This window comes from Gymnogyps californianus, unplaced genomic scaffold, assembly GCF_018139145.2.
Source record: "Gymnogyps californianus isolate 813 unplaced genomic scaffold, ASM1813914v2 HiC_scaffold_81, whole genome shotgun sequence".
NCBI lineage: Eukaryota > Metazoa > Chordata > Aves > Accipitriformes > Cathartidae > Gymnogyps > Gymnogyps californianus.
In genome coordinates this window covers 142,120-162,093 of record NW_026114474.1, presented here as the reverse complement: position 1 = coordinate 162,093, position 19,974 = coordinate 142,120, and the positions used below count along the sequence as shown (strand labels likewise).

At 77.2% G+C, this 19,974-nt stretch overlaps 1 protein-coding gene across 1 annotated transcript; it reads right to left on the bottom strand.

Moving 5' to 3' along the window:
• Positions 1-1,889: 1,889 nt before the first annotated feature.
• On the bottom strand, positions 1,890-19,728 carry LOC127029126 (translation initiation factor IF-2-like). Its single transcript, XM_050914770.1, has 4 exons — positions 19,708-19,728; positions 18,871-18,952; positions 3,356-3,590; positions 1,890-2,428 (listed from the first exon to the last, which is right to left on the bottom strand). Exons 1-4 carry the CDS (start codon positions 19,726-19,728, stop codon positions 1,996-1,998), a joined length of 771 nt encoding a protein of 256 aa, XP_050770727.1. The 3' UTR covers positions 1,890-1,995.
• Between the last annotated feature and the right edge of the window lie 246 nt (positions 19,729-19,974).

Here is a 19,974-nt window from a genome sequence, read left to right as displayed (position 1 = left end):
GCTGCTGCAGGGCCCGGCAGCGGAGCCCCAGCCCCGCGGGTTCGGGCTCGGCCCTGGAGCCCCCCGGCCGTTCCCGGGGCGGGCAGGGCTCCCCCCGGGGAGCTCCCGGGAGCACAAGGGGCTCCGGGAGCCGAGGCGCCCCTTGCCCTCCGCGGGCCGTTCCCCGACGGTGCTCACGGGCCGGGGACCCCGGTGCGGGCACTGCGGGAGCCGGGCAGACCGTGCCCGGGCAGACAGTGCCCGGGCAGCCCCAGCGCCGCCGGCGGTTTCCAGCCTTTATTCGGTGTCCGCGCGGAGCCGCCGGCGCCCGTTCCGTGACACCGACCGCGGCACCGGCAGAGCCCCGGCGGGGAGCGCGGCCGGAGCCCCGGGCAGGAGCGGGCAGCGTGGGGAGGGAACGCGGGACTTGGGGCCCCGGGCCCCGCTCGGGCCCGGAACCCGGAGCGCGGCTGCTCCTGCCCAAGGCGCCGCGCCGCGGACGGCGAGGCCGGGCCCGGGCCCGGGCCCGGCTCCGGTGCTGCCGCGGTCCTCCGGCTCCGCGGGGCGGGACGGAGCCCCGGGACCCGCAGCCCGCCCGCCAGGGAGAGGCGGACGGCGACCAGGACCCCCCCGCCGGCTCCGCGCGCCCGCGAGACCCGGCGCTGGCCCCGTCCACAGCCCCAAGCCCGGCCCGGCCTCACCGGCCCCGGGCTCCGCGCAGCCCCCGGGCCGGGGCTCCCTCCCCGCGTCCCGAGCCACGGGTCCCGCCCGGCGCACCGGTACCGACGTCCGCCCCGGTCGGTGGCGGCGCGGTTCTGGCGGCGGAAGAGGAGGCGCGGGCGCGGGGCGGGGCGCGGCGAGAAGGCGGGGCGGAGCCCAGAGCGCGGGCGCGGGGCGGGGCCGGCCCAGGTGCGCGGGGCCCGAGGGCGCATGCGCGGGGCGGGGCCCAGGTGCGCGGGGCGGGTCCGAGTGGGCGGGTCCGCAGGGCGCGTGCGCGAGGCGGGACGGGCACAGGTGGGCGGGGCGGGGCGAGGGGAGTGGGCGGGTCCGCAGGGCGGCTGCGCGGGGCGGGGCCGAGCAGATTTGAGCCCCGGCGGCCGCCGTCTCCCCCCTTTCCTCGTTCCCGGTGCCGGTGGCGCGGCCCCGGGGCGGCAGCGGCCGGGCCGGGCCGGGCCGGGCTCCCCGGCGGGCCCAGGTGAGGCGCGGGGGGCTCGGCCCGGGGCCGGGAAGCGGGGCAGGGGCCGCGGCCGAGCGGGGGGGTGTCGGGGCGGAGGCGGGCGGGCCAGCGGCGGTGCCCGGGCGGCCGCGCTGCCGGTGTCTCCTCCCGCGTCGGAGCCGGCGGGGCTCGGGGCGCCGGGGAATAAAGCCCGGAGGGCCGGAGCCCGGCGCCCCCCGTCCTGGCCCGAGCCGCCCGCGGCCACACGGGGCCCCCCCCCCCGTCCAGTTCGCAAGCACCGCCCGACAGCGCCGGGGCTGCCGGGCCCGTCCCGACCTCACACGCGGGGCTGGGGGGGTGTGGGGCTCGGCCGGGGGCTCGGGCCTGGAGAGCCGGTGCCGGGGCTTCGGGGCTGGAGCAGAGCCCGAGCCCTGCGGGTTTGGGCTGGGGAGCGGAGCCCGCCGGCTCTGGCTGGGGTCAGACCCCGGGGCCGGGGTGGCGGGGGCAGCGGGAGGGTGGGAGGGCGTTGGGAGGGTGTTGGGGGGCAGGAGGGCCTTGGGGGGGTGGGAGGGGGGTGGGCAGGGTGCGTGGGCCCCCGCCGGAGGTGGGGGTCCGGTCGCGTTGGTCCCCGCAGCCGGGAGGCTGGCATGCACCAGGCCGAATTCAACGTCTGAGATAGTCTCTGGGGGGAAAGGCGCTTTTCGCCCACTCTTCCTTCGAGGTGTGTACAACCGGCGGGACGGGGATGGAGCAATAAACACAGACTAATGAGGCAGCGTGTGTGCGGTTATGACATTTAATATTCATATGCAAGTGAAGACAGTGATTGATTTACGACCTTGCCAAAAGCCAAGATCGTTTTAACAAGCACGAGCTGGAGCCGCAGACCAACTGGAAGTGGCGAGGAGCGGGAGCTGCAGCCAAACTCGAGCTGGAACCATCCGCAAGCGGGCATGGAAATGAGCCGGAGCCGTCCACGAGCTGGAACAGGAACCAAAGCTGAGCTGGGCCTGCAAACGGAACTGGAGCCGTCCACGAGCTGGAGCAGCAACAGACAGGAGCCCGCACGACCAAACCGACGGCACCGGCAACTGGAACGGGACCCAAAACAAACGGGGGCCCAAACAACTGAGCTGGAGCCGCGGCGTCACCGGCCGGGCGAGGCAGGGCTGTCCCCAGCCAGGAGCGGGGCAGGCGGCAGCGTCGGCCTGGGCGCAGGCAGCCCGGCTTCTTCCTGGGGGCTCCGCAGCTCCCGGCGTGGCTGGGGTCCTCCGTCCATCCGTCCGTCCGTCCCTGCACAGGGAGAGACGTGGGACAGTCAGACTGTGCCCACAGAGCCCCCGAGCTGCTGCCGCCCCTGCAAACCCGGCTGCCTCCCGGGCACGGGCGGCTCTGCCCGGCGCTTTGGGCAGCGGCTCCCCGGTGCCGTGCACCCGCGACGGGAGGGGAGGGAGAGACGGGGACGGGAGCCCAGCGACGTCCCCTTTCTCCCCGGGAGAGCGGGCGAGAGCCAGGGTCTGGCTGAACCCCCCGGCCAGCCCCACACAGCAGCAGCAGCAGCAGCAGCAGCAGCGGTGGCACAGAGCAACAACCAGCAACCCCCGGGGCTGGGGCCGGCACCGCACCAGTGCCGGCGGGGTCTGGGCCGGACCCCGACAGCGCCCGCTCCTGCCCCCCCAAACGTGCGGCGCCGACCCGCGGGACCCCCCAGGCCCCCTCCTGCACCCACAAACAGCCACGGGCCACAGGGGCAACCTGCCCAGTGGGCACAGGCTGCGGCCCTGCCGTGCTGAGCTCCCACCGGCACCTGCAGCGACCCACCGGTGCTGCCTTGCCGGTGCCGGGACCTCTCCTTCCCCACGGGGAGCCCTGCCGGGGGACGGCACCCACTCTCCCCGTCCCTCGGCCACCCCGCCGGCAGGACGAGGGGCAAAGCCATCGTGCCCCGAGCACAAAACCGCTCCCTGAGCTGCGGCCAGGCCCGGCTCCCTCGCACCCGCTCGGTCCTGGTGCTCCCGGGGCACGGCAGCCCCCGGCACCCCGCTCCCCTGGCCGGGGACAGGACCCCCGCCTGCCCCTCCATCCCCGGGGACCCTGCAGGGACCCGGCCCCTCCCGCAGCACCGGAGATCCCCGCCGGCACAGCCGGCCCCGGGAGCCGAGCACCCCGCTCCCACCGCGCAGCTCCGCTCGGCCGCCGCCGCCGCCTCGGGGCACTCACCTCACCGGGCACGTCCTCGCCGCCGGTGTCCCCCGGCGCTCACCGCCTCGGGGCTGTGCTCCTCGCCCGGGCACCGGGATGAGCCTTCCCCACGCGTCGGCACAGCCACCTGGCACCGGGATGGCCGTCGCTGCCCGTGCCCGGCCAGGCCGGCTCCGCCGTCTCGCCCACGGGGCTGCAGGAGCCGGCGTGGGTCCCTGCAGCGGCCTCTGCTCCCGCCACAGCACGCTTTGAGCTGAAAAAGAAGGGTTTCGGTCAAAGCAGGGCTTCGCGCAGGGCCCGCAGCCGCCCCCGGGCCCCGCCGTGGCAGCGCCTGCGAGGATGACGCGGGGCAGGGCCGAAGGGCTGCACCCCAGTGGAAACCAGTTCCCCCCAGCAGCAGCAGCTGCCACCCTCACCGGTCCGAGCTCTCCCCGGCTCCGGCAGAGCCGGCGCCAGGCCGGAGGGGTCTGTCCTGCCGGCAGCCGCTCCGGGCAAGAGCTGGGGAGAAAAAACCAGCCGGCGCCTGTGCCGGGAGGAGGGAGCCCGGCGGCAGGAGGGGTCACCGGCCGCCCCGGGAGACCCCCAGCCCCGCCGGGTCCCCGTCTGCCCCGGGTCCCGGCTGGGAGACGGGGCGTGCGGAGCCCCCGCGGCCGGTCGCCGGCTCAGGGTTCGAGCCGGGGCTGATCCCGTGGTGGAAATCGGGAGCTGCCGGGGACCCCCGGCCCCACGGGCCAAGCTGCAGCCACGGGACCCCCGAGAGGGGACCCCCGAGAGTCGGAGCCAAAACCCGCCGGGAAAGTCACCGGGCCCCAGCCGGGCACCCACGGGGGATCCCGCAGCGGGGCAGGGGGAAACCAACCCAGCGCAGGCAGGGCAGGCAGGGCAGCTCCCGCCGCTGGGAAACCCGGGGGGCCGCAGCCGGCCGGTGCCTGCCCAGGGTCCCCCGTGGGTCCCGGCCGGAGCCCCCCACCGAGAGCCGGGGGGTCCGGCCCCGGGAGGGGACGGGGGCAGCACCCGCTGCCTGCGGGGACTCGAGCTTCAGGCAGCGCCTACCGGGCAGCAGCCGGTGCCCCGCTCCCGCCCCGGAGCCTGCGGGCGGAGAGAGAAGGAAGGAAGCGGCCCCGGTTCTGCCCCGTTTTTCCCGGTTTGCCCCGTTTCCCTCGCCCGGCCCCGGCCCGGCACCCCGAGGCCGCCCGGGGCGGCCGGGAGCTGGCGTCGCCCCCGGTTCCCGCCTGCCGGCTGCGGCCGCCCATTGCCGAGACCGCGTGAGAACCGCGCCCGGGGCGGCCCCGGAGGAGCCCCGGGGAGACGGGACAGCGGGGCCCGGCGCGGCTGCAGCCGGGGCCCGGCAGAGCGGCACCCTGGGCGCGGCCCCGGCTCGGAGCACGCCCGGAGGCGCCGGGGTCGGCTCGGCCCCCGGAGCAGCTCGGCCCCGGCGCGGGCGGGACCCGGGCGTGGCGGGGAAGCGGCCCCGGGCGCGGCAGGGGCCCCGCCAGCCACAGCCCCGGGACCGGGACCGGGACCGGGACCCCGCTCCCGCCGCCGCCGTTCCCGCGACGGCGGCGCCCCCTGGCGGCCGCGAGGGGTTTTGAAGCCTCGGGGGCCGCCGCGCACCTGCCGCCGCCGAGGCACGTGACTGCGGGTGCGGCCGCGGGGCGTGCCGTGATTCGGGGCGTGGGCGGGAAGGCCGGCGTGGGCGGGAGGCGGGGCGAGGCGAGAAGGCGGGGCGGAGCCCAGGGCGCGTGCGCGGGGCGGAGCCGGCCCGGGTGGGAGGGCGGGGCGAGGGGAGTGGGCGGGGCCGCAGGGCGCCGTCGCGGGGCGGGGCCGTCGCGGGTGGGCGGGGCGGGGCGAGGGGAGTGGGCGGGGCCGCAGGGCGCCGTCGCGGGGCGGGGCCGTCGCGGGGGGCGGGGCGGAGTGGGGCGGGGCGAGGGGGGAGTGGGCGTGTTCGCAGGGCGCGTGCGCGGGGCGGGGCCGGCACGGGTGGGCGGGGCGAGGGAGAGTGGGCGGGGCCGCAGGGCGCGTGCGCGGGGCGGGGCCGGCACGGGGTGGCGGGGCGGGGCGAGGGGAGTGGGCGGGTCCGCAGGGTGCGTGCGCGGGGCGGGGCCGGCGCGGGTGGGCGGGGCGGAGTGGGGCGGGGCGAGGGGAGTGGGCGTTTTCGCAGGGCGCGTGCGCGGGGCGGGGCCGGCACGGGTGGGCGGGGCGAGGGGAGTGGGCGTTTTCGCAGGGCGCGTGCGCGGGGCGGGGCCGGCACAGGTGGGTGGGGCGGGGCGAGGGGAGTGGGCGGGTCCGCAGGGCGCCGTCGCGGGGCGGGGCCGGCACAGGTGGGTGGGGCGGGGCGAGGGGAGTGGGCGGGTCCGCAGGGCGCCGTCGCGGGGCGGGGCCGGCACAGGTGAGTGGGGCGGGGCGAGGGGAGTGGGCGTGTTCGCAGGGTGCCGTCGCGGGGCGGGGCCGGCACAGGTGGGCGGGGCGAGGGGAGTGGGTGTAGTCGCAGGGCGCGTGCGCGGGGCGGGGCCGGCACAGGTGGGCGGGGCGGGGCGAGGGAGTGGGCGGGTCCGCAGGGCGCCGGCATGGGGCGGAGCCGGCACAGGTGGGCGGGGCGGGGCGAGGGGAGTGGGCGGGCCCGCAGGGCGCCGGCGCGGGGCGGGGCCGAGCAGATTTGAGCCCCGGCGGCCGCCGTCTCCCCCTTTTCCTCGTTCCCCGGTGCCGGTGGCGCGGCCCCGGGGCGGCAGCGGCCGGGCCGGGCTCCCCCGGCGGGCCCAGGTGAGGCGCGGGGGGCTCGGCCCGGGGCCGGGGCCGCGGCGCCGGGGAATAAAGCCCGGAGGGCCGGAGCCCGGCGCCCCGCCGTCCTCGCCCGAGCCGCCCGCGGCCACACGGGCCCCCCCCCCCGGTCAGTTCGCAAGCACCGCCCGACAGCCGCCGGGGCTGCCGGGCCCGTCCCGACCTCACACGCGGGGCGGGGGGGGCTGGGGGGCTCGGCCGGGTGCTCGGGGGGCTGCGAACCTCGGGCCGGTTTTGCGGGCCTGAGCAGCCCGGGGGCAGCGGTGGGTGTCGGGAGAGGTGACCCCCGGCTCCGGGCCTGTCCTGGGGCTCAGCCCGGGCAGAGGGGGTGGTGTGGGGGCTCGGAGCCGGGCCCAGGCGTGGGGTTTTCCCGCAGCAGGGCCTGGGCTGGTGAGGCGGAGCAGCAGCTCGGGGGGCTCCGGAGGGAAAGGAGCTCCTGGGGTTTGGGGGCGCGGAGCCGGAGCCGAGGGGTTTCGCAGCTCAAAGGCAGGCTCACCTGCCTGGGTCGGGGGCTCGGGGACCGAGTCGCGTGCTCAGACCCGGGCACGCAGGCTAAACCCCCCAAAGTCCGTGTTTTCCGGGCTGAAAAAGGGAGGCTCGGTCAGCCCTGCGTTGTGGGGACTTGGACACTCCTGCAGGGGCTCAAAACCGGAGACTAAGAAGTCTTCGGGGCTTGGCAGCAGAGCCCAAGTCCGGCCTTTGTGGGCCCGGGAAAAAAGCTGGCCGGCGAGTTCGGGGGCTGGAAAACGGAGACCCAGTCCTGGGTTTTGGGGGCTCAGAAACAGCGATGGAGTCGGGTGCCTTCAGGACCTGAAACCGGGCTCCTGGGGCTCGAAACGGAGACTAAGTCCTGCGTTTTCCAGGCTTGGACACGGGGTCGAGGGGGGCAAAAGCCTGGCTCCCTTCAGGACGAGGGAGGGCAAGCGACGGGGTTTGGGGGGCAGAACCGGGCACGGCTGAGCTGGGCCCCTTCCCGCGGAGACTAAGTCCTGCGTGGCGGGGCTCAAAACCAGGCTCCTTTGGCCAATGTGGGGGCTTGAAAGCGGAGTCTTGTGTTCGTGGGGCTTCCAACCAGGGTCGCTCAGGCAATCCTGGGCTTCTGAAAGGGAGACTCAGTCAGTCCTGCGCTTGGGGAGGGTGAGACCCGGCTCATGGGGGCAGTTCGCGGTCTTGAAGAGAGGGGCTGAGCAAGTCCTGCGTTTTGGGGCTGGGACACAGAGCCTAAGTAGTCGTGTGTTTTAGTGCTTGGAGAACAGAGCCCAAGTCCCCCGTTGCTGGGGCTGGGAGCCAGGCTCACTGGGGCAGGTTTAGGGCGAGCCTAAGTCCTGCCGGGCTGGGCTCCGCAGCAGAGACTCAGCGCTGTGGTTCTGGGGGCTCCAAGCGGGGCTCATCTGGCCCCGCCGGGCTTGGGGAGCAGAGCCGGTGCCGTGTTTGGGGGCTGGGGGCCGGCCCCCGCCGCTGCTGCAGGGCCCGGCAGCGGAGCCCCAGCCCCGCGGGTTCGGGCTCGGCCCTGGAGCCCCCCCGGCCGTTCCCGGGGCGGGCAGGGCTCCCCCCCGGGGAGCTCCCGGGAGCACAAGGGGCTCCGGGAGCCGAGGCGCCCCTTGCCCTCCGCGGGCCGTTCCCCGACGGTGCTCACGGGCCGGGGACCCCGGTGCGGGCACTGCGGGAGCCGGGCAGACCGTGCCCGGGCAGACAGTGCCCGGGCAGCCCCAGCGCCGCCGGCGGTTTCCAGCCTTTATTCGGTGTCCGCGCGGAGCCGCCGGCGCCCGTTCCGTGACACCGACCGCGGCACCGGCAGAGCCCCGGCGGGGAGCGCGGCCGGAGCCCCGGGCAGGAGCGGGCAGCGTGGGGAGGGAACGCGGGACTTGGGGCCCCGGGCCCCGCTCGGGCCCGGAACCCGGAGCGCGGCTGCTCCTGCCCAAGGCGCCGCGCCGCGGACGGCGAGGCCGGGCCCGGGCCCGGGCCCGGCTCCGGTGCTGCCGCGGTCCTCCGGCTCCGCGGGGCGGGACGGAGCCCCGGGACCCGCAGCCCGCCCGCCAGGGAGAGGCGGACGGCGACCAGGACCCCCCCGCCGGCTCCGCGCGCCCGCGAGACCCGGCGCTGGCCCCGTCCACAGCCCCAAGCCCGGCCCGGCCTCACCGGCCCCGGGCTCCGCGCAGCCCCCGGGCCGGGGCTCCCTCCCCGCGTCCCGAGCCACGGGTCCCGCCCGGCGCACCGGTACCGACGTCCGCCCCGGTCGGTGGCGGCGCGGTTCTGGCGGCGGAAGAGGAGGCGCGGGCGGGGCGGGGCGCGGCGAGAAGGCGGGGCGGAGCCCAGAGCGCGGGCGCGGGGCGGGGCCGGCCCAGGTGCGCGGGGCCCGAGGGCGCATGCGCGGGGCGGGGCCCAGGTGCGCGGGGCGGGTCCGAGTGGGCGGGTCCGCAGGGCGCGTGCGCGAGGCGGGACGGGCACAGGTGGGCGGGGCGGGGCGAGGGGAGTGGGCGGGTCCGCAGGGCGGCTGCGCGGGGCGGGGCCGAGCAGATTTGAGCCCCGGCGGCCGCCGTCTCCCCCCTTTCCTCGTTCCCCGGTGCCGGTGGCGCGGCCCCGGGGCGGCAGCGGCCGGGCCGGGCCGGGCTCCCCCGGCGGGCCCAGGTGAGGCGCGGGGGGCTCGGCCCGGGGCCGGGAAGCGGGGCAGGGGCCGCGGCCGAGCGGGGGGGTGTCGGGGCGGAGGCGGGCGGGCCAGCGGCGGTGCCCGGGCGGCCGCGCTGCCGGTGTCTCCTCCCGCGTCGGAGCCGGCGGGGCTCGGGGCGCCGGGGAATAAAGCCCGGAGGGCCGGAGCCCGGCGCCCCCCGTCCTGGCCCGAGCCGCCCGCGGCCACACGGGGCCCCCCCCCCCGTCCAGTTCGCAAGCACCGCCCGACAGCGCCGGGGCTGCCGGGCCCGTCCCGACCTCACACGCGGGGCTGGGGGGGTGTGGGGCTCGGCCGGGGGCTCGGGGCCTGGAGAGCCGGTGCCGGGGCTTCGGGGCTGGAGCAGAGCCCGAGCCCTGCGGGTTTGGGCTGGGGAGCGGAGCCCGCCGGCTCTGGCTGGGGTCAGACCCCGGGGCCGGGGTGGCGGGGGCAGCGGGAGGGTGGGAGGGCGTTGGGAGGGTGTTGGGGGGCAGGAGGGCCTTGGGGGGGTGGGAGGGGGGTGGGCAGGGTGCGTGGGCCCCCGCCGGAGGTGGGGGTCCGGTCGCGTTGGTCCCCGCAGCCAGGGGAGGCTGGCATGCACCAGGCCGAATTCAACGTCTGAGATAGTCTCTGGGGGGAAAGGCGCTTTTCGCCCACTCTTCCTTCGAGGTGTGTACAACCGGCGGGACGGGGATGGAGCAATAAACACAGACTAATGAGCAGCGTGTGTGCGGTTATGACATTTAATATTCATATGCAAGTGAAGACAGTGATTGATTTACGACCTTGCCAAAAGCCAAGATCGTTTTAACAAGCACGAGCTGGAGCCGCAGACCAACTGGAAGTGGCGAGGAGCGGGAGCTGCAGCCAAACTCGAGCTGGAACCATCCGCAAGCGGGCATGGAAATGAGCCGGAGCCGTCCACGAGCTGGAACAGGAACCAAAGCTGAGCTGGGCCTGCAAACGGAACTGGAGCCGTCCACGAGCTGGAGCAGCAACAGACAGGAGCCCGCACGACCAAACCGACGGCACCGGCAACTGGAACGGGACCCAAAACAAACGGGGGCCCAAACAACTGAGCTGGAGCCGCGGCGTCACCGGCCGGGCGAGGCAGGGCTGTCCCCAGCCAGGAGCGGGGCAGGCGGCAGCGTCGGCCTGGGCGCAGGCAGCCCGGCTTCTTCCTGGGGGCTCCGCAGCTCCCGGCGTGGCTGGGGTCCTCCGTCCATCCGTCCGTCCGTCCCTGCACAGGGAGAGACGTGGGACAGTCAGACTGTGCCCACAGAGCCCCCGAGCTGCTGCCGCCCCTGCAAACCCGGCTGCCTCCCGGGCACGGGCGGCTCTGCCCGGCGCTTTGGGCAGCGGCTCCCCGGTGCCGTGCACCCGCGACGGGAGGGGAGGGAGAGACGGGGACGGGAGCCCAGCGACGTCCCCTTTCTCCCCGGGAGAGCGGGCGAGAGCCAGGGTCTGGCTGAACCGGGGGGGTTCAGCCCCACACAGCAGCAGCAGCAGCAGCAGCGGTGGCACAGAGCAACAACCAGCAACCCCCGGGGCTGGGGCCAGCACCGCACCAGTGCCGGCGGGGTCTGGGCCGGACCCCGACAGCGCCCGCTCCTGCCCCCCCAAACGTGCGGCGCCGACCCGCGGGACCCCCCAGGCCCCCTCCTGCACCCACAAACAGCCACGGGCCACAGGGGCAACCTGCCCAGTGGGCACAGGCTGCGGCCCTGCCGTGCTGAGCTCCCACCGGCACCTGCAGCGACCCACCGGTGCTGCCTTGCCGGTGCCGGGACCTCTCCTTCCCCACGGGGAGCCCTGCCGGGGGACGGCACCCACTCTCCCCGTCCCTCGGCCACCCCGCCGGCAGGACGAGGGGCAAAGCCATCGTGCCCCGAGCACAAAACCGCTCCCTGAGCTGCGGCCAGGCCCGGCTCCCTCGCACCCGCTCGGTCCTGGTGCTCCCGGGGCACGGCAGCCCCCGGCACCCCGCTCCCCTGGCCGGGGACAGGACCCCCGCCTGCCCCTCCATCCCCGGGGACCCTGCAGGGACCCGGCCCCTCCCGCAGCACCGGAGATCCCCGCCGGCACAGCCGGCCCCGGGAGCCGAGCACCCCGCTCCCACCGCGCAGCTCCGCTCGGCCGCCGCCGCCGCCTCGGGGCACTCACCTCACCGGGCACGTCCTCGCCGCCGGTGTCCCCCGGCGCTCACCGCCTCGGGGCTGTGCTCCTCGCCCGGGCACCGGGATGAGCCTTCCCCACGCGTCGGCACAGCCACCTGGCACCGGGATGGCCGTCGCTGCCCGTGCCCGGCCAGGCCGGCTCCACCGTCTCGCCCACGGGGCTGCAGGAGCCGGCGTGGGTCCCTGCAGCGGCCTCTGCTCCCGCCACAGCACGCTTTGAGCTGAAAAAGAAGGGTTTCGGTCAAAGCAGGGCTTCGCGCAGGGCCCGCAGCCGCCCCCGGGCCCCGCCGTGGCAGCGCCTGCGAGGATGACGCGGGGCAGGGCCGAAGGGCTGCACCCCAGTGGAAACCAGTTCCCCCCAGCAGCAGCAGCTGCCACCCTCACCGGTCCGAGCTCTCCCCGGCTCCGGCAGAGCCGGCGCCAGGCCGGAGGGGTCTGTCCTGCCGGCAGCCGCTCCGGGCAAGAGCTGGGGAGAAAAAACCAGCCGGCGCCTGTGCCGGGAGGAGGGAGCCCGGCGGCAGGAGGGGTCACCGGCCGCCCCGGGAGACCCCCAGCCCCGCCGGGTCCCCGTCTGCCCCGGGTCCCGGCTGGGAGACGGGGCGTGCGGAGCCCCCGCGGCCGGTCGCCGGCTCAGGGTTCGAGCCGGGGCTGATCCCGTGGTGGAAATCGGGAGCTGCCGGGGACCCCCGGCCCCACGGGCCGAGCTGCAGCCACGGGACCCCCGAGAGGGGACCCCCGAGAGTCGGAGCCAAAACCCGCCGGGAAAGTCACCGGGCCCCAGCCGGGCACCCACGGGGGATCCCGCAGCGGGGCAGGGGGAAACCAACCCAGCGCAGGCAGGGCAGGGCAGGCAGGGCAGCTCCCGCCGCTGGGAAACCCGGGGGGCCGCAGCCGGCCGGTGCCTGCCCAGGGTCCCCCGTGGGTCCCGGCCGGAGCCCCCACCGAGAGCCGGGGGGTCCGGCCCCGGGAGGGGACGGGGGCAGCACCCGCTGCCTGCGGGGACTCGAGCTTCAGGCAGCGCCTACCGGGCAGCAGCCGGTGCCCCCGCTCCCGCCCCGGAGCCTGCGGGCGGAGAGAGAAGGAAGGAAGCGGCCCCGGTTCTGCCCCGTTTTTCCCGGTTTGCCCCGTTTCCCTCGCCCGGCCCCGGCCCGGCACCCCGAGGCCGCCCGGGGCGGCCGGGAGATGGCGTCGCCCCCGGTTCCCGCCTGCCGGCTGCGGCCGCCCATTGCCGAGACCGCGTGAGAACCGCGCCCGGGGCGGCCCCGGAGGAGCCCCGGGGAGACGGGACAGCGGGGCCCGGCGCGGCTGCAGCCGGGGCCCGGCAGAGCGGCACCCTGGGCGCGGCCCCGGCTCGGAGCACGCCCGGAGGCGCCGGGGTCGGCTCGGCCCCCGGAGCAGCTCGGCCCCGGCGCGGGCGGGACCCGGGCGTGGCGGGGAAGCGGCCCCGGGCGCGGCAGGGGCCCCGCCAGCCACAGCCCCGGGACCGGGACCGGGACCCCGCTCCCGCCGCCGCCGTTCCCGCGACGGCGGCGCCCCCTGGCGGCCGCGAGGGGTTTTGAAGCCTCGGGGGCCGCCGCGCACCTGCCGCCGCCGAGGCACGTGACTGCGGGTGCGGCCGCGGGGGCGTGCCGTGATTCGGGGCGTGGGCGGGAAGGCCGGCGTGGGCGGGAGGCGGGGCGAGGCGAGAAGGCGGGGCGGAGCCCAGGGCGCGTGCGCGGGGCGGAGCCGGCCCGGGTGGGAGGGCGGGGCGAGGGGAGTGGGCGGGCCGCAGGGCGCCGTCGCGGGGCGGGGCCGTCGCGGGTGGGCGGGGCGGGGCGAGGGAGTGGGCGGGCGCAGGGCGCCGTCGCGGGGCGGGGCCGTCGCGGGTGGGCGGGGCGGAGTGGGGCGGGGCGAGGGGGGAGTGGGCGTGTTCGCAGGGCGCGTGCGCGGGGCGGGGCCGGCACGGGTGGGCGGGGCGAGGGAGAGTGGGCGGGCCGCAGGGCGCGTGCGCGGGGCGGGGCCGGCACGGGGGGCGGGGCGGGGCGAGGGGAGTGGGCGGGTCCGCAGGGTGCGTGCGCGGGGCGGGGCCGGCGCGGGTGGGCGGGGCGGAGTGGGGCGGGGCGAGGGGAGTGGGCGTGTTTCGCAGGGCGCGTGCGCGGGGCGGGGCCGGCACGGGTGGGCGGGGCGAGGGGAGTGGGCGTTTTCGCAGGGTGCGTGCGCGGGGCGGGGCCGGCACAGGTGGGTGGGGCGGGGCGAGGGGAGTGGGCGGGTCCGCAGGGCGCCGTCGCGGGGCGGGCCGGCACAGGTGGGTGGGGCGGGGCGAGGGGAGTGGGCGGGTCCGCAGGGCGCCGTCGCGGGGCGGGGCCGGCACAGGTGAGTGGGGCGGGGCGAGGGGAGTGGGCGTGTTCGCAGGGTGCCGTCGCGGGGCGGGGCCGGCACAGGTGGGCGGGGCGAGGGGAGTGGGTGTAGTCGCAGGGCGCGTGCGCGGGGCGGGAGCCGGCACAGGTGGGCGGGGCGGGGCGAGGGGAGTGGGCGGGTCCGCAGGGCGCCGGCATGGGGCGGAGCCGGCACAGGTGGGCGGGGCGGGGCGAGGGGAGTGGGGCGGGCCCGCAGGGCGCCGGCGCGGGGCGGGGCCGAGCAGATTTGAGCCCCGGCGGCCGCCGTCTCCCCCTTTTCCTCGTTCCCCGGTGCCGGTGGCGCGGCCCCGGGGCGGCAGCGGCCGGGCCGGGCTCCCCCGGCGGGCCCAGGTGAGGCGCGGGGGGCTCGGCCCGGGGCCGGGGCCGCGGCGCCGGGGAATAAAGCCCGGAGGGCCGGAGCCCGGCGCCCCGCCGTCCTCGCCCGAGCCGCCCGCGGCCACACGGGCCCCCCCCCGGTCAGTTCGCAAGCACCGCCCGACAGCGCCGGGGCTGCCGGGCCCGTCCCGACCTCACACGCGGGGCGGGGGGGGCTGGGGGCTCGGCCGGGTGCTCGGGGGGCTGCGAACCTCGGGCCGGTTTTGCGGCTGAGCAGCCCGGGGCAGCGGTGGGTGTCGGGAGAGGTGACCCCCGGCTCCGGGCCTGTCCTGGGGCTCAGCCCGGGCAGAGGGGGTGGTGTGGGGGCTCGGAGCCGGGCCCAGGCGTGGGGTTTTCCCGCAGCAGGGCCTGGGCTGGTGAGGCGGAGCAGCAGCTCGGGGGGCTCCGGAGGGAAAGGAGCTCCTGGGGTTTGGGGGCGCGGAGCCGGAGCCGAGGGGTTTCGCAGCTCAAAGGCAGGCTCACCTGCCTGGGTCGGGGGCTCGGGGACCGAGTCGCGTGCTCAGACCCGGGCACGCAGGCTAAACCCCCAAAGTCCGTGTTTTCCGGGCTGAAAAAGGGAGGCTCGGTCAGCCCTGCGTTGTGGGGACTTGGACACTCCTGCAGGGGCTCAAAACCGGAGACTAAGAAGTCTTCGGGGCTTGGCAGCAGAGCCCAAGTCCGGCCTTTGTGGGCCGGGAAAAAAGCTGGCCGGGCGAGTTCGGGGGCTGGAAAACGGAGACCCAGTCCTGGGTTTTGGGGGCTCAGAAACAGCGATGGAGTCGGGTGCCTTCAGGACCTGAAACCGGGCTCCTGGGGCTCGAAACGGAGACTAAGTCCTGCGTTTTCCAGGCTTGGACACGGGGTCGAGGGGGGCAAAAGCCTGGCTCCCTTCAGGACGAGGGAGGGCAAGCGACGGGGTTTGGGGGCAGAACCGGGCACGGCTGAGCTGGGCCCCTTCCCGCGGAGACTAAGTCCTGCGTGGCGGGGCTCAAAACCAGGCTCCTTTGGCCAATGTGGGGGCTTGAAAGCGGAGTCTTGTGTTCGTGGGGCTTCCAACCAGGGTCGCTCAGGCAATCCTGGGCTTCTGAAAGGGAGACTCAGTCAGTCCTGCGCTTGGGGAGGGTGAGACCCGGCTCATGGGGGCAGTTCGCGGTCTTGAAGAGAGGGCTGAGCAAGTCCTGCGTTTTGGGGCTGGGACACAGAGCCTAAGTAGTCGTGTGTTTTAGTGCTTGGAGAACAGAGCCCAAGTCCCCCGTTGCTGGGGCTGGGAGCCAGGCTCACTGGGGCAGGTTTAGGGCGAGCCTAAGTCCTGCCGGGCTGGGCTCCGCAGCAGAGACTCAGCGCTGTGGTTCTGGGGGCTCCAAGCGGGGCTCATCTGGCCCCGGCCGGGCTTGGGGAGCAGAGCCGGTGCCGTGTTTGGGGGCTGGGGCCGGCCCCCGCCGCTGCTGCAGGGCCCGGCAGCGGAGCCCCAGCCCCGCGGGTTCGGGCTCGGCCCTGGAGCCCCCCCGGCCGTTCCCGGGGCGGGCAGGGCTCCCCCCGGGGAGCTCCCGGGAGCACAAGGGGCTCCGGGAGCCGAGGCGCCCCTTGCCCTCCGCGGGCCGTTCCCCGACGGTGCTCACGGGCCGGGGACCCCGGTGCGGGCACTGCGGGAGCCGGGCAGACCGTGCCCGGGCAGACAGTGCCCGGGCAGCCCCAGCGCCGCCGGCGGTTTCCAGCCTTTATTCGGTGTCCGCGCGGAGCCGCCGGCGCCCGTTCCGTGACACCGACCGCGGCACCGGCAGAGCCCCGGCGGGGAGCGCGGCCGGAGCCCCGGGCAGGAGCGGGCAGCGTGGGGAGGGAACGCGGGACTTGGGGCCCCGGGCCCCGCTCGGGCCCGGAACCCGGAGCGCGGCTGCTCCTGCCCAAGGCGCCGCGCCGCGGACGGCGAGGCCGGGCCCGGGCCCGGGCCCGGCTCCGGTGCTGCCGCGGTCCTCCGGCTCCGCGGGGCGGGACGGAGCCCCGGGACCCGCAGCCCGCCCGCCAGGGAGAGGCGGACGGCGACCAGGACCCCCCCGCCGGCTCCGCGCGCCCGCGAGACCCGGCGCTGGCCCCGTCCACAGCCCCAAGCCCGGCCCGGCCTCACCGGCCCCGGGCTCCGCGCAGCCCCCGGGCCGGGGGCTCCCTCCCCGCGTCCCGAGCCACGGGTCCCGCCCGGCGCACCGGTACCGACGTCCGCCCCGGTCGGTGGCGGCGCGGTTCTGGCGGCGGAAGAGGAGGCGCGGGCGCGGGGCGGGGCGCGGCGAGAAGGCGGGGCGGAGCCCAGAGCGCGGGCGCGGGCGGGGCCGGCCCAGGTGCGCGGGGCCCGAGGGCGCATGCGCGGGGCGGGGCCCAGGTGCGCGGGGCGGGTCCGAGTGGGCGGGTCCGCAGGGCGCGTGCGCGAGGCGGGACGGGCACAGGTGGGCGGGGCGGGGCGAGGGGAGTGGGCGGGTCCGCAGGGCGGCTGCGCGGGGCGGGGCCGAGCAGATTTGAGCCCCGGCGGCCGCCGTCTCCCCCCTTTCCTCGTTCGCCGGTGCCGGTGGCGCGGCCCCGGGGCGGCAGCGGCCGGGCCGGGCCGGGCTCCCCCGGCGGGCCCAGGTGAGGCGCGGGGGGCTCGGCCCGGGGCCGGGAAGCGGGCAGGGGCCGCGGCCGAGCGGGGGGGTGTCGGGGCGGAGGCGGGCGGGCCAGCGGCGGTGCCCGGGCGGCCGCGCTGCCGGTGTCTCCTCCCGCGTCGGAGCCGGCGGGGCTCGGGGCGCCGGGGAATAAAGCCCGGAGGGCCGGAGCCCGGCGCCCCCCGTCCTGGCCCGAGCCGCCCGCGGCCACACGGGGCCCCCCCCCCGTCCAGTTCGCAAGCACCGCCCGACAGCGCCGGGGCTGCCGGGCCCGTCCCGACCTCACACGCGGGGCTGGGGGGGTGTGGGGCTCGGCCGGGGGCTCGGGGCCTGGAGAGCCGGTGCCGGGGCTTCGGGGCTGGAGCAGAGCCCGAGCCCTGCGGGTTTGGGCTGGGGAGCGGAGCCGCCGGCTCTGGCTGGGGTCAGACCCCGGGGCCGGGGTGGCGGGGGCAGCGGGAGGGTGGGAGGGCGTTGGGAGGGTGTTGGGGGGCAGGAGGGCCTTGGGGGGTGGGAGGGGGGTGGGCAGGGTGCGTGGGCCCCCGCCGGAGGTGGGGTCCGGTCGCGTTGGTCCCCGCAGCCGGGGAGGCTGGCATGCACCAGGCCGAATTCAACGTCTGAGATAGTCTCTGGGGGAAAGGCGCTTTTCGCCCACTCTTCCTTCGAGGTGTGTACAACCGGCGGGACGGGGATGGAGCAATAAACACAGACTAATGAGGCAGCGTGTGTGCGGTTATGACATTTAATATTCATATGCAAGTGAAGACAGTGATTGATTTACGACCTTGCCAAAAGCCAAGATCGTTTTAACAAGCACGAGCTGGAGCCGCCAGACCAACTGGAAGTGGCGAGGAGCGGGAGCTGCAGCCAAACTCGAGCTGGAACCATCCGCAAGCGGGCATGGAAATGAGCCGGAGCCGTCCACGAGCTGGAACAGGAACCAAAGCTGAGCTGGGCCTGCAAACGGAACTGGAGCCGTCCACGAGCTGGAGCAGCAACAGACAGGAGCCCGCACGACCAAACCGACGGCACCGGCAACTGGAACGGGACCCAAAACAAACGGGGGCCCAAACAACTGAGCTGGAGCCGCGGCGTCACCGGCCGGGCGAGGCAGGGCTGTCCCCAGCCAGGAGCGGGGCAGGCGGCAGCGTCGGCCTGGGCGCAGGCAGCCCGGCTTCTTCCTGGGGGCTCCGCCAGCTCCCGGCGTGGCTGGGGTCCTCCGTCCATCCGTCCGTCCGTCCCTGCACAGGGAGAGACGTGGGACAGTCAGGACTGTGCCCACAGAGCCCCCGAGCTGCTGCCGCCCCTGCAAACCCGGCTGCCTCCCGGGCACGGGCGGCTCTGCCCGGCGCTTTGGGGCAGCGGCTCCCCGGTGCCGTGCACCCGCGACGGGAGGGGAGGGAGAGACGGGGACGGGAGCCCAGCGACGTCCCCTTTCTCCCCGGGAGAGCGGGCGAGAGCCAGGGTCTGGCTGAAACCGGGGGGGGTTCAGCCCCACACAGCAGCAGCAGCAGCAGCAGCGGTGGCACAGAGCAACAACCAGCAACCCCCGGGCTGGGGCCGGCACCGCACCAGTGCCGGCGGGGTCTGGGCCGGACCCCGACAGCGCCCGCTCCTGCCCCCCAAACGTGCGGCGCCGACCCGCGGACCCCCCAGGCCCCCTCCTGCACCCACAAACAGCCACGGGCCACAGGGGCAACCTGCCCAGTGGGCACAGGCTGCGGCCCTGCCGTGCTGAGCTCCCACCGGCACCTGCAGCGACCCACCGGTGCTGCCTTGCCGGTGCCGGGACCTCTCCTTCCCCACGGGGAGCCCTGCCGGGGACGGCACCCACTCTCCCCGTCCCTCGGCCACCCCGCCGGCAGGACGAGGGGCAAAGCCATCGTGCCCCGAGCACAAAACCGCTCCCTGAGCTGCGGCCAGGCCCGGCTCCCTCGCACCCGCTCGGTCCTGGTGCTCCGGGGCACGGCAGCCCCCGGCACCCCGCTCCCTGGCCGGGGGACAGGACCCCCGCCTGCCCCTCCATCCCCGGGGACCCTGCAGGGACCCGGCCCCTCCCGCAGCACCGGAGATCCCCGCCGGCACAGCCGGCCCCGGGAGCCGAGCACCCCGCTCCCACCGCGCAGCTCCGCTCGGCCGCCGCCGCCGCCTCGGGGCACTCACCTCACCGGGCACGTCCTCGCCGCCGGTGTCCCCCGGCGCTCACCGCCTCGGGGCTGTGCTCCTCGCCCGGGCACCGGGATGAGCCTTCCCCACGCGTCGGCACAGCCACCTGGCACCGGGATGGCCGTCGCTGCCCGTGCCCGGCCAGGCCGGCTCCACCGTCTCGCCCACGGGGCTGCAGGAGCCGGCGTGGGTCCCTGCAGCGGCCTCTGCTCCCACCACAGCACGCTTTGAGCTGAAAAAGAAGGGTTTTCGGTCAAAGCAGGGCTTCGCGCAGGGCCCGCAGCCGCCCCCGGGCCCCGCCGTGGCAAGCGCCTGCGAGGATGACGCGGGCAGGGCCGAAGGCTGCACCCCAGTGGAAACCAGTTCCCCCAGCAGCAGCAGCTGCCACCCTCACCGGTCCGAGCTCTCCCCGGCTCCGGCAGAGCCGGCGCCAGGCCGGAGGGGTCTGTCCTGCCGGCAGCCGCTCCGGGCAAGAGCTGGGGAGAAAAAACCAGCCGGCGCCTGTTGCCGGGAGGAGGGGAGCCCGGCGGCAGGAGGGGTCACCGGCCCGCCCCGGGAGACCCCCAGCCCCGCCGGGTCCCCGTCTGCCCCGGGTCCCGGCTGGGAGACGGGGCGTGCGGAGCCCCCGCGGCCCGTCGCCGGCTCAGGGTTCGAGCCGGGGCTGATCCCGTGGTGGAAATTCTGGGAGCTGCCGGGGACCCCCGGCCCCACGGGCCGAGCTGCAGCCACGGGACCCCCCGAGAGGGGACCCCCGAGGAGTCGGAGCCAAAAACCCGCCGGGAAAGTCACCGGGCCCCAGCCGGGCACCCCACGGGGGATCCCGCAGCGGGGCAGGGGGAAACCAACCCAGCGCAGGAGGGAGGCAGGGCAGGCAGGGCAGCTCCCGCCGCTGGGAAACCCGGGGGGCCGCAGCCGCCGGTGCCTGCCCAGGGTCCCCGTGGGTCCCGGCCGGAGGCCCCCCCCACCGAGAAGCCGGGGGGTCCGGCCCCGGGAGGGGACGGGGCAGCACCCGCTGCCTGCGGGGACTCGAGCTTCAGGCAGCCGCCTACCGGGCAGCGGCCGGTGCCCCCCGCTCCCGCCCCGGAGCCTGCGGGCGGAGAGAGAAGGAAGGAAGCGGCCCCGGTTCTGCCCCGTTTTTCCCGGTTTGCCCCCGTTTCCCTCGCCCGGCCCCGGCCCGGCACCCCGAGGCCGCCCGGGGCGGCCGGGAGATGGCGTCGCCCCCGGTTCCCGCCTGCCGGCTGCGGCCGCCCATTGCCGAGACCGCGTGAGAACCGCGCCCGGGGCGGCCCCGGAGGAGCCCCGGGGAGACGGGACAGCGGGGCCCGGCGCGGCTGCAGCCGGGGCCCGGCAGAGCGGCACCCTGGGCGCGGCCCCGGCTCGGAGCACGCCCGGAGGCGCCGGGGTCGGCTCGGCCCCCGGAGCAGCTCGGCCCCGGCGCGGGCGGGACCCGGGCGTGGCGGGGAAGCGGCCCCGGGCGCGGCAGGGGCCCCGCCAGCCA